Source organism: Gorilla gorilla, chromosome 3 (genome assembly GCF_029281585.2).
Source record: "Gorilla gorilla gorilla isolate KB3781 chromosome 3, NHGRI_mGorGor1-v2.1_pri, whole genome shotgun sequence".
Taxonomy (NCBI): domain Eukaryota; kingdom Metazoa; phylum Chordata; class Mammalia; order Primates; family Hominidae; genus Gorilla; species Gorilla gorilla.
The window spans coordinates 15,734,089-15,750,601 of record NC_073227.2 but is presented as its reverse complement, the minus strand read 5'-3'; the positions used below and the strand labels follow the sequence as shown (position 1 = coordinate 15,750,601).

Here is a 16,513-nt window from a genome sequence, read left to right as displayed (position 1 = left end):
CTGACCTCATTTTGAAATGACAATCCTCTCCTCCAAGAAGCAGGGACAAAATGAACAACAGGCTCCTCACCCAGGCTGGGGTGGAATTTCCAGCCTCCAGAGCCCCTGGGCAGGACTAAGCCCCAGGGCAGGACTAAGCCCATCAGGGCCCAGGTCCCTGATGAAACACACCCTTTACCAGACACCTTCCCTTTCTGCCTCACTTCCCACCCCCTCCCCTTTTGTCCTGGGATCACTTCCCATCCCACATAAGCTACTTGAATGGGAATTCTAGTCTCAGGTAATGGGCTGTGTGTGTGGGTGATGGGGTACGTGTGGGTGATGGGGTGCATGTGGGTGACGGGCTGCGTGTGGGTGATGGGGTGTGTGTGGGTGATGGGGCGCGTGTAGGTGACAGGATGCATGTGGGGTGACGGGATGCGTGTGGCTGACGGGATGCATGTGGGTGATGGGATGCCCGTGGGGTAATGGGATGCATGTGGGTGACAGGCTGCGTGTGGGTGATGGGCTTTGTATGGGGTAATGGCTGCAGTGGTTCTCCCACCTGGTTGCTTGTTAGAAGTTTTAAAAATGACTAAACCAGGCATGTTGGTGTATAGCTGCAGTCCCAGCTACCTGGAAGGCTGAAGCAGGAGGATTGCTTAAGCCCAGGAGTTCCAAGTTGTAGTGTTCTGTGATTGTGCCTATGAATCGCCACTGGACTCACCCTGGGCAGCACAGCAAGACCCTGGCTCTTAAGAAAAAAAAAGAATGATGGGGATGCATCCCAGGACAAACATCAGTTTTGGAGGTGGGCCCTGGGCATGGGTTTTTGTGCACAGCTCCCTCAGCAATGCTGATGGGGATCCAGGGCTGAGACCCACAGAACTGGGGGATGAACTTCAACCTCACATTCACCACCTTCCAAACCACCCTCAGGGAAGACTCACCCGATGTCTGGTGAGCATGTTTCCCTTCAGACACTGATAGCGAACCATGAGGAAGAGGGCAGCCCAGGTCAGCACAAGGGAGAGGAGGAAGGCAATGAAGAACCCTGCTGTGTGGAGGCCGTGGTGTGGCAGAACCTGTGGAGACAAGAGGAGAGCAGGATTCATGTGTGGTCAGACCGCATGTCTCCCAGGCCACATAGATGATTGAGTGTCAGAGCAGACCAAGCAGGGACCAGGGGACTCGCTTGCATTTGAGTCCCGCTCTGCCAGCTACCAGCTGGCTGCCTGGAGGCCCTCGCTGGTCCTCTCTGAGCCTGAATTTCCTCAGTGCATGACAAGCCTGTCAAAGACCTGAGGCATGGTGATTTGCACACAATAGCACCATCCAGCCGCAAGCCTAGCACATCACAGACACTCAAGAATGTTAAGTTCCCAAATCAAAAACACGATAATCCAAAGGAAGCACTAGGGATCCGTGACATTTTCTGAGAATCACAGGTAGAATTTTGCAGAGGCCAGAGGAAGAACCCATGGCACCCTCACCATCCCGCTACCCTCTATAACTTTAGATTAAATAATTAAACCCCAATTTTTACGGTATTATATTTAGAGAAAATCTCTTGTCTTCTGACTGGTGAGATTAGTGGGCCACATTTACCCCCACCCCTCCTTCCCTGCTTCTGCCTTCCAGCATTTTTTAGGTTTATAGCATACATATTTTGTTCTGCAACCAGAATTCAATCCTGATTATTGTTTATAGGTTAATCCCAGCAACTACAAATTTTAAAAGACAATATTATTATGATTAGGCAAAATTTGCTCACTGCAGAGTAAAGTAATTGGATCCAATCCTGTGACACTAAATATCTGCTCCTCAAAGGAGTGTGTTCCTAATTCAGTCCCTTTTCTCACACTTTATCAATTATTCCAAATCAGGCTACATTTTTAGTTTGCTTCAGTGTGAATTAGCACTTCCTTGTGTGACTTTTTGTTTTTCCTGAAGTTTTTCATGGCCTATCTTTTTTCTTCCTAGCATACACCCATGTTCTTAATAATACTATCTGTTACAGAGAGTCAAATTTACTTTTTCTTAAAGTCATCATTCCCAGAGTTCTCTGCCTTTCTGATTTAATCAGACCTGGCTACTTTCTAGGTTTTCTGGTATCATAGGGAGCTTTTTCTTTTTCTCCACCGCCTTCTATATTGTCACAGCATTACTCATTGAAGAAAAACTGTTTCTTGGATCCCATTTCTTCCTTTTTCTTGGATAATTCTTTTTTATTTTGATGAGGTATCCTAAGTATCTATTTATTCTCAAGTAAGTTTGTTTAGAGAAGATGCTCTTTTCTCACATCTGGCAATGCTGTCACTTAGTTCTCAGTTTGATTGATAGTATGGCTGGCTACATAATTCATGGCTAAAATAACTTTCCCTCAAAATGTTGATGGTGCCATTCTACTGTCTTCTGACAGAAGTGTGCCTGATGACCTTTTAGAAGAATCTGTTTTTGTTTTCTGGGTGCTTTTTAAGATTTCCCCCTTTTCCCTATAGCTCTGAATATCTTAACATTTAAAAGAAGATATTTGAATACATTTCTAATAATATATAAAAAGACTTATATAGTAATGTAACTTTGCAAAGAAATACACACAGTATAATCTCCATTTCACTAAAATAAAAATAATGTGCATATATACATATGCATGTGTAAATTATAATGAAAATCCTCCAGAATTTTATTTGAATGTAATTTCTTGATGAGGTTTTTTACCTTCTTTATGCTTGTTTTCTAATATTTCTACAATGAGTATGTATTATTTGTGTAATAAGAGATAATAATAACTATTATTACTACTATGATGATGATGATTATAAAAAAAAGTAAGGCAAATTTGATAGATGAAAATCACCCAGACTGCTGAGGGTTTGTCAACCCAAATCACAACTCAACTTCTTCCTGTTTTCAATCCTGCTCCTTTCTTTTTCCTTTCATAGGGGGGCACTGATTGTACCAAGGGTCCCCAAGGCCACCTGCATACAATCCCACTCACAGGTATGGTTTATTACAGCAAAAAGATACAAAGCAAAGTCAGAAAAGGGAAGAATGGAGTAAAGCCCAAGGAAAACCAGGCACATGCTTCCAGACTCCAGCGGAGTCACAAAAGATGTGCTTAATTCCCCCGAGAGGGGTTGTGACAACTCGTGTGAAATGTATTCTACTAGGGAAGCTCATTAAGGACTCAGTGTCCAGGGTTTTTATTCGAGGATGATCACATAGGCACCCTGTGCCTGGCATGTACCAAAATTTCATAATCCAAGAAAAACAGCAGGTAATCAGCATAAACTATACTACATGTAAAAAACAGTTCAGGCACAGGGAGCCACTCTTAGCAGTTTTAAGAAGATGGGAATCCTGAAATCCAAGTTTCCAGACACCAGCCCAGGATCAATCTTGAAAGCAAGCTTTTCTAAGGAAAGCAGCCTTCGGTTTGATATGCTAACTCTTCTCTGCACAATGGAAAGCATATTATACCCCAAACTCTGCATCAGCATCTGTCTCCAGAAAAGCCAACCTGTGACAATTAGTTTAATTCAAAATGGCTTCAGACCATGGGATACCGAATGTATTATTTAGGAGCTAGAAGACAACTAGCCTATTCCTCCTTCTTGCAGCCACAATGCAGATTGTAGTCAAGGCTACATTTTTTCTGACAGACCAATGAGGCCACCCTGACCTTCTAGACTGTCAAAGCTAAGTTAGGTCAAAAACAGGAGCTTCAGTTCAAATGCTTATTGAAACCTGAATCAAAGTGTGATGCCACTTATAACTCATCTTTGATAAATCAGCCTCTGTCCACAAAGGCTGTTATCAGAGACTGTCAGAGAACCAATTCTATTTTCTTGCTCTAACATCCTCTTGATCCTAAATCTTGAATTTTGATTAACACTAAAACGAAATCCAAGTACTCCATTTGTTCTGGACATCTCCCTCTGCTCCCTGAGCCCTAATTGTGTGCCTACTAGACAAGAAAAAAATCGATAAGCTGAATAAACATAAATAGCATTGCTTGGAGGTTATGTCAAAATATTGATGGAAAGGAAACTAAAAAAAATCTGTCTGTAAAAGAAAACAGTAGCAAAAGATCAGCAATCTGTTTTCAAGATTGTTAATCCCCTTTATCTTCAAAGAAGGCAACAACTTGTTTTTTCATCTTCGAGAAGAGGGAATGAGAGGTAAAGGGGATTAACAATTTTGATCACCAACAAAACGCCAATCTCTGGGCTAGGTAAATGTAGTGAGTTGAGTTGAGTTGTGCCCTCCAAAAAGACATGTTGAAGTCCTAACCCCAATACCTATGAATGTGACTTTATTTAGAAATTGTCTTTGCAGATGTAGTCAAGTTAAGATGAGGTCATACTGGGTCACAGTGAGTCCTAAATCCAATGATCGTGTCTTCATGAGGAGAGGGAGATTTGTAGACACACACAGAAAAGATGGCCATGTGAAGATGGAGGCAGATACTGAGTGATGCAGCTATAAGCCAAGGATTTCAAGGAATGCTAAGGATTTCTGGAGCCACCAGAAGCTAAGAAGAGGCAAAGGAAGATGCTTCTCCAGGGTCTTTATAAACAGCGTGCCCCTGCCTGCCTACACCTTAATTTCAGACTTCCAGCCTGCAGAACTGTGAGAAAATTAAATTGTTGTTTTAAGGTACCAAGCTTGTGGAGATTTGTTATGGCAGCCTGAGGACACTAACACAATGCTTTATTTCATTCAATCTTCTGTAATCCTGTGGAACATGTATCATCCCTGTTCTACTGATAGACAAATGGAGATGCAAAGAGATTAAAAAATTAATTGAAGTCCACAGCTAAATCAGAATTAGCTCTGCTGGACTCCAATGTCTACGTTTGTCCCACTAGAGCTGGACACTACTTACTGTCCAGGGGGCTGTATGTTTTTCTAAAATGTTTTTAGTCCTAATCTCCCACACCATGGTACAAGTTAGTTATATGACTGACATTACATATGGGCAGCATTACTCTACCGTAAAAGCCAGGAAAAGAACTCTCTCATATGTTCCTTCTCCCCTTCTGTCTCCCTGCCTCCCTCCCTCCTGCTTCATGAAGTGGAAGTGGACAGCTGAGTCAGGCTACCTCAAATCTCTTCCCCTTTCCACTTCCACCTTCTAAATCCACATCTTGAGATCTTACTTTCCTTTGGCCACAAGGGCATTGCCAAGAGAAACTGAAGAGTAGAGGTACTGTGGGCAGTTTAGTGGAGCAGGGTCTAGATCAATGCTTAAAGTAGCAACACAGTTGTGGGAATGGAAGCCTGGACCTAGGAAGAGGGAAAAACCAGGGCCAGTTCTGCAGATCCCATCACCTTTCACCCCCTTCTCTTACAATTCCTGCTTTCTGACACCAAGTGACAAGCAAACCTAGGTACAGCCTACCTCCATGGGGCAAGCCCACTCATGACCCTCATTTTCTTCATTTATCTGTGTTGTTAAATTATGCTAGGTCCTGCCCTGCCTACAATGCCCCTACTCTTCAATCTTCTTCCTCAGTGAAGAATGACCAAAGAAGAGTAAGATCTCAATATGTAATTTTATGAGAAGAAGGAGGCTCCATATAATCACTACCATCACTATCATCATCACCAACATTAATATTACCACCATGATTATCAACATCATCAATATCCCCATCATAACTATCTTCACCATCACCATCATGATCAATATCTTCATTAACACCATCATGATCACCATCAGCAGCAGCATCACCATCAAATTCATCATCACCATCACCACCATGACCGTCACCATCACCATCGCCACCATCATTATCAACATCATCAATATCTCCATCATCAATATCTCCATCATTTTCATCTTTACCATCACCATCAACACCATCATGATCACTATCAGCAGGATCACCACCAAATTCATCATCACCATCCCCACCATCACCATCGCCACCACCATTATCAACATCATCAATATCCCCATTACCATCATCTTCACATTGGCCATCACCACCATCACTATCAACATCATCAATATCACCATCACCATCATCTTCACCATCACCATCACTACCATCATTGTCAACATTATCAATATGCCAATCACCTTCACCATGGCCATCACCACCATCATTATCAACATCATCAACATCTCCATCACTATCATCTTCACCATCACCATCAATGCCATCAGCAGCAGCATCACCATCAAATTCATTATCACCATCAACACCATGACCACCATCACCATTACCATAGCCACCATCACTATCAACATCATCAATATCCCCATCACCACCATCATTATCAACATCATCAATATCCCCATCACCATCATCTTCACCATGACCATCACAATCACTATAAACATCATCAATATCACCATCACCATCATCTTCACGCCCACCACCAACACCATCATGACACCATCAGCGGCAGCATCACCATTACCACTGTCATTTCACAGAACATGTATTATGCAGATACTAAGCACCAGGGATGGATCCAAGTGCTTTACATGTATTAATCCATTTAATCTCCATAATAATACTCTGTGATGGGAACTATTTTAATCCCCACTTTATAAATTATAATGTCATTGTAGAAAAAAGTTTTTAAAATGGCCCAAGGTCACAGATAGAGTAAGTAGTAGGCCCAAGACTCACATCCAGCAGTTGGGGCTAGTGGCCTTCATACCCCACCTGCCTCTCCTAGGCTGGCCCTTTATCAAGAGCCCTGCATCGAGCCATCACGGGTCTGTGCCCCTGTTAACACTTTCATTCCCACTCTGAGTATGCAGCTCACCTTTTGGGGGTGAGGGAGTAGCAGCAGGACAGGATTTTGGAACTCCTGAGTCTCTGGCCAAAAGCCTTCCTAATCCCTTCAAACTTTAATTTTGTCCACAGACCAGGCTTTATTCCCTTTTTAATATTTCAAACAATACTTTATTTATTTATTTATTTTTGAGATAGAGTCTTGCTCTTGTTGCCCAGGCTGGAGTGCAATGGCACAATCTCGGCTCACTGCAACCTCCACCTCCTGGGTTCAAGCGATTCTCCTGCCTCAGCCTCCCAAGTAGCTGGGATTACAGGCGCCTACCACCATGCCCAGCTAATTTTTGTACTTTTTGTAAAGACGGGGTTTCACCATGTTGGGCAGGCTCGTCTTGAACTCCCGACCTCGTGATCTGCCCACCTTGGCCTCCCAAAGCATTGGGATTACAGACGTCAGCCACTGCGCCTGGCCTCAAACAATATTTTAAGTGCAGAATTCTTACATCCATTTCACATGTGCAGAAACCAAGGTTTGCTATAATTTTGTTTGCCTGAAACTCTCTATTTAAGTGGATACATCAAGTGGGCTGCCAGGTTTGACCCCGTGTTTGGATGTGACACTACACTTTCCTGATGTTAATTCACTGAGTCACTGGAGCCCTGTACTGGGTGCTGGAAGAACGAGGAGGAACCAGAGCCAGGCCCTACTCAAGGAGCTCACAGTCCCACAGAGGAATGAACAGGCAGGCAGATGCTGATGCCACAGTGTGCCTGGGCTGAGGCTGGGGAGCCTGGAGGACTTGGGGAGGGAGGGGAGCTCCTTTCCTAGCTCAAAGGACAGGATAAGGATTTCCAAGAGGTGATCCAGTGGGCAGAGGAGAATGAGCTGGGCCAGGGGGAGGGCGAGCCTGGAGAAGGACTGGCCTGAACAAGGCCTGAAGCCGGCAAGAGAAGCAGCCCCAGCCTGACAGGGCCTTCGAGAGCAGGTTAGGGATTTGCTGTGTCATCCTAAGGGAATCAGGGGAACAAGTAAGAGGCCTTAAGCCATGAAGAAACATGGTTAGATCAGTATTTTAGAAAGACAACTCTGGCTGCTGTATGACTTCAGCCTGGAGGAAGGTAAATCTGGATGCCAAGGGAGAAATGGGGGGCATGAAAAGAGGCTGCAGGAGGCAACAGGACACGCCAGCAAGGACCATGGACTTTGGCTTTTGATGGTGGTTCAACTCTTAGATCCACCCCTTTCCACACTGTGGGAGGCTGGGTCTCCCCAGCTCTGAGAGGCAATAGGTTAAAAATAGAATTACCATACAACCAAGCAATTTCACCCCCAAGCATATACCCCAAATAATTTAAAACAAGTATTTGAACAAAAATCTGTACTCGAATGCTCACAGCAGCACTGTTTACAATAAGCCAAACGTCCTGATGAATAAAGAACATGTGTATATTCATATAATGGAATATTATTCAGCCATAAAAAGGAATGAAGTTCTGGTGCATGCTACAACATGGAGGAACACTGAAAACGTGATGCTAAGTGAAAGACGCCAGACACAAAAGGACACGTACTGTGTGATTCCACTTATCTGAAATGTACAGGGTCGGCAAATCCAGAGACAGAAGCAGATGAGTGGTTTGCCAGGGGCTGGGGGAGAAGGAAATGGGAAGTCACCAATGGGTACCAAGTTTCCTTTCGGAGTGGGGAAAATGTTCTGTAAGCAGACAGTGGTGATGGCTGCACAACACTGTGAATGTAGTAACTGTCAATAACAGTAAATGTTAGGCTGTGTATACTTTACCACACACACAAAAACAGTGCCTAATGTTTAGGGTTATGGTACACAGAAGTCAGTAAATCTGAGCCGCTATTGCTACTACTGTTGTTGGCTGGTGGGAAGGGCACAGATCAGGAGACAGAGTCAACAGAGTGTTGTGATGGAATGTATATGTAAGAGGCCAGACACAGGAGGAGCCAACAATGTCCCTGAATCCAGCTCGAGGGGCAGGATGCTGGTGGGACCCACCGCTGCAGTGATGAGTTCAGAACCAGAAGTGGCCGAGAGCACCAGAATCAGCCCCACGTTAATCAAACTTCTGAGATACCCTTAAACATGCTGCAGCCAAGTTCCACTGAGAATCACCGTAAGTACAGATTCCAAAGAGCATCTTTACCTTAAACCTCATTGTCTAAGAATAAAGAAAAAGAGATGGTTATCCTGGCTTCCCACCCCCTAGAGTCCTCCTCACTTTCCTTCTTGTCTCTGGAAAAGAATCATCCGCGATTACCACCCTTTAATCACATATTAGCAGGAGCAGATGCCTTTGATGCATTCTGTCACTGCATTTATGAAGAGCGATGCTGGATAAACAGGCCTTTCAAAACGAATGCTTTAAATGCTCAGAATCCAACACCAAGTTACAAAAGCATGATGAAGAATTGTTTACAGAGTTTGACTTCAATTATGTACTAAATATATTCACAGTCTTGTGGATGGCGAGATGTGAACATGTTAGCAATGGTTCTCCCTGCTGGTGGGATTACGGCATGAAGCTATTTTATTCTTCCAACTTTTCTGTACGTGGAGGGTGGTGGTAAGAAGAGGACATTTCTTCAAAATGCCCACAGTGGCCTTATATTAAATCCCACCCACCCAACCCTTCGAAACACAGAAAATGCTTGATGAACATGGGAGATGAGACGAATGTTTCCTCCGGAACAGTCTAGGAATCATTTACTTGAAATCTTTTACTTTGAGCTTGAGACCCAAGAAACAGAGGGGTGAGTGGCTTGCTGGCCCTTGTCACACAGTCCTTGAGGGGCAGCCCTGAGGGCAAAGAGACCCTTGGCCTCCCAGCTGACAATTCGGGCAAGAGTGAGATCTGGAAGATAATCACAGGCAGAGACAATCACACTTACCAACGCAGCTTTGTTAATTTACCAATCTAGCACATAGCATCTGGAGTAGAGAACATATCACACAGCATGATTCTGACTGCAATGATGTTGAGTTCTGAACCCGGCCAGTTCCCAGAGCCTCCCTGGACCAAAGGTTTTTAAAATGAGAAAGTGGGACTAGATCATCTTTAAGGTCTCTTCCAGTTCAACAATTCTATTCTGATGTCAACAAAAATGTATTAAGTGCCATCCAGAGGAATAATCTCAACTTCACACAGTGCCAGGCTTTAATAAATGATCCAATGCATAGGACCCCAGGCAAGGGCACAACTAGCTGGCCAGGGGAGGGCTCAGGCATCACAGCGTGCAGATGCTGGTCAGGGTCCAGCAGGAGGTTTACAAGTTGCCCAAAGAACAGGTAAGCTAAGAACAGGATGTGCAAAACCAGAGTGTAATGGAAAACAAGGGCACCCAGTGGCCCCGAGAGATGTTTAGCAGGGGTTAGCTTTCCTGACAGATCCTGAACGGAGGCCCCTCAATAATAGAAAGCATGCAGGTTTGTGTTTTAGGGAAGACCACTCCAGCGTGGACAATGGGCTGGGTAGGGAGTAAAACTGGAGGCAGAAAGGATAGGATGCTGGGGCAGTAATCAAAACAAGAAATGCAGGTTAGGGCAATGGTTAGTGGGCTTCGAATGTCCACGGAGAAGGCAAAAATGATAACGTGCAATTGTGTACAAGCCCCCAGGCATATAAATGCAACCCACAGCCACATGATTTTGCCTACAGAGTGATGGGGGCCGCCACTGTGCTTCAAGGGCACCTCCTAAGCCTCGTCTTTGGGAAATTCTCACATCGTAGATAGCTATCTATTGTGGCATTCCATCTCTTATAAATTAATATCAAGATGCTCTTTATATATTAAAAACATTAATCTTTTGTCTCTTATGTATATTACAAATATTTCCCCAAGTTTCTCACTTATCTGAGTGCTGTTTTTAAATATAAAGTTTGCAACTAGGTGTACCTAAATCCAGTTTTCTCCAGATCATATCCTATTAGCCCATATTTACTTTTTACTAATTGTTATATTTACTTAGATTTTAATCTAATTAGGAAATTCATCTTTATCTTTATTTCAAAAGACCCAGTCAGTTGTTACCAAATTCATGTATGATACATCCTCCTCCTCCCGTTGGTTTAAAACATATTTATAGATGTGTGTGTAGATTTTATCTTTTGTTCCATTGGTCTGATGTTTCCTGTAGCAGTCAAATGCTGCATTAATGTAGCTTTGTAATATTTTTAATATCTGCTAGGATAAACCCTCCCACATTACTCTTCATTTTCAAAACCTTCCCATCTGGGTTCATAATTTATATTTTCAGATGAAACTGATTTTTTTTCACATCCCCTCTAAAGTCCCATTAAAATTAGTATTGGAGCCTGGGTGCGGTGGCTCATGCCTGTAATCCCAGCACCTTGGGAGGCTGAGGTGGGTAGATCACCTGAGGTTTGGAGTTCAAGACCAGCCTGACCAACATGGTGAAACTCCATCTCTACTAATAATACAGAATTAGCTGGGCCTGGTGGTGGGTGCCTGTAATCCCAGCTACTCAGGAGGCCGAGGCAGGAGAATTGCTTGAACCCAGGAGGCAGAGGTTGCCGTGAGCCGAGATCGCATCACTGCACTTCAGCCTGGGCAACAAGAGCAAAACTCCATCTCAAGAACAACAACAAAATTAGTATTGGAATTGCACTCTAAATGAATTGGGGTACCATAACAATTGGTTTAAATATCTCTCTCTGATTAGACCTGAGATCCTGGCAGCAGAACACTGTGACCTGTTCTCCTGGTGCCTGGCACAGTACCCGGCCCTTTCATGGGCACATGTGATGAACACAGAAGGGGATATCCAGTGCCATCTGAGACCTGCACTCAATGTGTGATTCTTATTTTCTCTCAAAAAGACAGTACTCTCATCCAGGAGACAGAAAGGGGAAGATGACTTCTTGAGAAAAAATGAGAAACAATTTCTTGGGGCCTCATTTTCCTTGGCTGACATGTGTCAGTTTCACCCTCAGGAAAGTAACAGGAAATTAAGGAGATAATGGGGTAGCTCCCAAATGTGGCAGAATCTCTATTTACACAATGGAAGCCTCACATCTTTACCTTGTATTTTTACGCTGCCTGATGCAAATGTCAGGGGTGCTGCCACCCTCCTGGCAAGCTCATCCTATTCATCGCCATCACACCTATCTGGTGTAATCCCACTATCTCTGCAGGTCCCCCCCGCCATCAGCCCTGCTGGAACACATGCTATGACTGCCACGGCCTTGCCTCACCCTTATGTATGTGTCACATACAAGAGTAGTGTTTGGTTCATGCCTGACAAGCAGTCAACACTGGCTTAACCTAGAAGTCAGATGTTCAGCTGCTCCTTCCCCAACTTTAATTAAATCTTACCTTCAAGACCCAATTGAATTATTCCTCCTCCAGGAAGCCTGCCAGTCCACCCAGCCCATGGAGTTCTCTCTCTCTCTGCTGTCAGTGTCCATGGTACAAACAATCTATATTTCAGGTCACCAACTCACAAATTCAGTGAGTGCTGTGCATTCTTCGGTCTTTTTTTTCCATGTACTGCCTCAGTGTGAGGGTGGGGATGGTGGGTGACAGGCAACCTGAGTGTCCATGCTGCCGCACGCTCCATTACTTCCTAGCATCTCGCACTGAGCCTGACGTACACTTATAGCACCTGTGTAGCCCCCGTGGGCGTTGGGGCATGAGGCCCTGATGCAAAACATTCATTGTTAGCATCACAGAACACTTGGCACAGCTGTGCTGTTCTCATGTGTAAATAATAGTAATAATACTGCTGACGACAACAGCTGACATTTATGGAGCCCTCACAGTGCCAGGTACTGTGCTGAGTACTTTACAGCCCTTGATCCATTTACCTCAACAACCATCCTATGAAGTGAGCATTGTTATTACTCTCATTTCACAGTTGGGGAAACTGAGGCCCTCAGAGGTAAGTGACGTGCCCAAGGTCACATGCAATCAGTGGAGGGACAGGGATTCAAAGCCAGGCCTTATGGTCCAAGAGTCAGCTGGGCCCACACAACACCATAGGGCCACCCTGTGCATACACCTCCTCTTCCCACTCAACAGGGAGCTCCCTGAATGTGGTCCACAGCCTGGGGGGCGCCTGTCCTGGGGGCTGGTGTGGCTGAAATCCAGCCCCAGCTCCACGGCGAGGACTTGCATCCACAGGTCTGCATCCCAGGGGGCAACTATTTGTCTTTCTCCTGAAGGCAACATGCAGGTGACGGGAAGCCTGGAAGACCTCGGCATGGCTCAATTCCATCCACAAGTGAGCCTGCGGCAGCGGGGAAGAGCTCAGAAATACCTTTACATGAGCATTCTCTGCCTTTTATTACACTCATACAGCAACCAGCCACCTCCTCCTCCTGAGCAGCAATCATCGTCATTGACGACAATAAGCTCAATCACGGGATATTTACCTGTTGAGTGCCACCTACAATGTACCGCACAGTGGGGGACACAGGCAAATCCGACATGGCCTCACCTGCCAGGAGCTCACAGACCACCAGAAGACTCGTTACCAGTGCACCTGACAGCCCCACTAAACTGAACACTCACCTAACGCCAGCCTTGTACTTTCTCTGTCTCTTCTGTGCAGGACTCTGGCTCTCTGGGAGGCGGTGTGGCCCAGTGCCTGACAGCAGGGCTCTGGAGCCAAACTGCTTGGGTTCAAATCCTGGTCCTGCCACTTACTAGCCATGCAGAAAAGAGTTAACATCTCCAGCCAGAGACTGGCATCCTCTGAAAGCCCTTCCTGTAGGGCTGGGCCTCAGCTGATGTCTGGGAACATGGATTTTGGGAGGGTTTCCACTATTTTCTGGTAAGAGTGGCTCTCTGTTTTCAAACTGTCTGTGCAAACAGTGTGGCTTATGCTGAGCACCTGCTTTCCTTCTGGGAGTCTGGAATCTTGGTATATGCCAGGCAGAGAGTGCCTACGTGGCCAGCCCCCAGTGAAAATTCTGGCACTGAGTCTCTAAGGAGCCTCCCTGGTAGACAATACTTCACATGTGTTAGCACAACTCATGCTGGGGGGATGAAGCATCCCCTCTGTGACTCTGCTGGGAGAGGACTCTTAAAACTTGCAAGTGATTTTCTCCAAACTTCTCCCCATGCAACTTTTCCCTGGGCTGATTTTGCTTTGTATCTTTTCATTGTAGTAAGTCATAGCAGTGGGTACAACTACAGGCATGCATCACCTAACAAGGAAGAGATGTTCCTAGAAAAGCATTGTTAGGCAAATTCCTAATTGTGCAAACATCACAGAGTGACTTACACCAACTTAGATGATCTAGCCTACTACACACCTAAGCTCTACGGTATAGTCTATTCCTCCTGGCTACAAACCTGTACAGCATGTTACTGTACTGAATACTGTAGGTAACTGTAACACGTACTAAGTATTTGTATATATAAATAGATCCAAGTATGGAAAAGGTACCAAAGCCTGTAATCCCAGCACTTTGGGAGGCCGAGGTGGCCGGATCACTTGAGGTCAGGAGTTCAAGACCAGCCTGGCCAATGTGGTAAAACCCCATCTCTACTAAAAATATAAAAACTAGCTGGCTGTGGTGGTGGGTGCCTGAAATCCCAGCTACTTGGGAGGCTGAGGCAGGAGAATCGCTTGAATCTGGGAGGCAGAGGTTGCAGTGAGCTGAGAACGTACCACTGCACTCCAGCCTGGGCGACAAAGCAAGACTCTAAGAAAAAAAAGAAAGAAAGAAAAGAAAAATATGTACAAAAGACAAAAAAAAATACACTCGTATAGGAAATTTATCATAACTCGAGCTTGCAGGTCTGGAAGTTGCTCTGGGCCAGTCAGTGAGTGAGTGGTGAGTGAATGTGAAGGCCTAGGGTATGACTGTACACGACTATAGACTTTAGAAACACTGTACCCTTAGGCTACACTACATTTATTTATTTATGTTGAGACAGAGTCTCACTCTGTTAACCAGGCTGGAGTGCAGTGGCATGATCTCGGCTCACTGCAACCTCCGCCTCCCAGGTTCAAGCAATTCTCATGTCTCAGTCTCCCGAGTAGCTGGAATCACAGACACGCACCACCATGCTCAGCTAATTTTTTTTGTATTTTTAGTAGAGACCGGTTTAGCCATGTTGGCCAGGCTGATCTCGAACTCCTGGCCTCAAGTGATCAGCCCACCTCAGCCTCCCAAAGTACTGAGATTACAGGCATGAGCCACCGTGCCTGGCCACTAAATTTATTTAAAAAATATATGCTGTGCAGGTTTCTTCAGTAATAAGTTAATCTTGGCTTACTGTAATTTTTTATTTTTTATTTTATTTTATTTTACTTTAAGTTCTGGGATACATATGCAGAACGTGCAGGTTTGTTATATAGGTATACATGTGTCATGGTGGTTTGCTGCACCTATCAACCTGTCATCTAGGTTTTAAGCCCCACATGTAATTGCCCTTGCCCCCCATCCCCCGACAGGTCCCAGTGTGTGATGTTCCCCTCCCTGTGACTTTAGTACCTTTGTAATTTTTTTTTTTAACATTTTGACTCTTTGGTAATAACACAGCTTAAAACACAAACACACTGTACAGCTGTACAAAAATAGTTCCTTTCTTTATATCCTTACTCTGTAAGCTTTCTATATTTTTAAGGTATTTTTTTAAAACACTTCTTAAACTTTTTGTTAAAAACTAAGACACACATCAGCCTAGTCCTGCACAGCATCAGGATCATCAATATCACTGCCTTCCACCCCGACACTTTGTCCCACTGGAAGGTCTTCAGAGGCAATAACAGGCATGGACCTGTCATCTCCTAGGATAACAATGCCTTATTCTAGAATCCCTCCTGACGGACCTGCCTGAGGCTGATTTATAGGTAAGCTTATTTTGGATTTGATCAGTGGAAGGGATACACTCTAAAATAACAATAAAAAGTATGTATAGTAAATACGTAAACCAGTAACATAGTCTTTTAGTATCATTATCAAGTATTATGTTTTGTACATAATTGTATGTGCTAGACTTGTTATGATTGGCAGCACAGTAGGTTTCACACCAGAATCACCAAACAGGTGAGTAAACGCACCGTGTTACAATGGATATTACACAACCACATTATCACTAGGTGACAGGAATTTTTCAGCTGCCTTGTAATCCTGTGGGACCACCTTCATATATGCAGTCCACTGTTCACCAAAATGTCATTATGTGGCGCGTGACTGTATATGTAAGTCCCGTGAGTCACCCTAGAGAATCACCGAACCCGGGGGTGGGTGTTGGGGACCCTGACATTCTAGCCATGGGATCTTGGGCAAATCACTTGACTTTAATGTGCCTCAGTTTCCCCATCTGAAATGGCAGAGATTTTAAAATAGAATCTGTCTCACAAGACTGTGGTAAAGATGACATAATTCCACATATGTAAATTGCTTAGAATGCTTGGCACCTAGTTTTAAGAAACGTGAAGTGTTGTTACCTGGTGAATTAACACTTGGCGAACACATGAATGAGTGAACATGTGAGCTGCAAATGATTAAACTGAAGAAGAGAAATGGAGAAGTATTATGGTGAACAGCAGAAGCAGAGAGACCCGCCCCACAGACTGCAGGCTTTGGGAAGATCTGGGAAAACACAATGTCACCAGCAGCTTGACCTAGTGGCAAACACTGGGGATAGGTAGGAGCGTGACTGGACAGTAGCACAGACGGGCAGTGGAGCCTCAGCCTGTCCAGCCCATGGCCTACCTGCCTTGTCCAGGTGGAGGATGTCATCCAGGGAAATCAGTCAGATAGCCCCA

At 44.6% G+C, this 16,513-nt stretch overlaps 1 protein-coding gene across 2 annotated transcripts in view; it reads right to left on the bottom strand.

Moving 5' to 3' along the window:
* Positions 1–16,513, bottom strand: part of EVC2 (EvC ciliary complex subunit 2) — a 146,901-nt gene that overhangs the window by 102,843 nt on the left and 27,545 nt on the right. For both annotated transcript variants that reach the window (XM_004038385.4, XM_004038384.5), the window contains exon 8: positions 930–1,064. In XM_004038385.4, the coding sequence (XP_004038433.4) occupies positions 930–1,064 (135 nt within the window). The remainder of the gene's footprint in view (positions 1–929; positions 1,065–16,513) is intronic.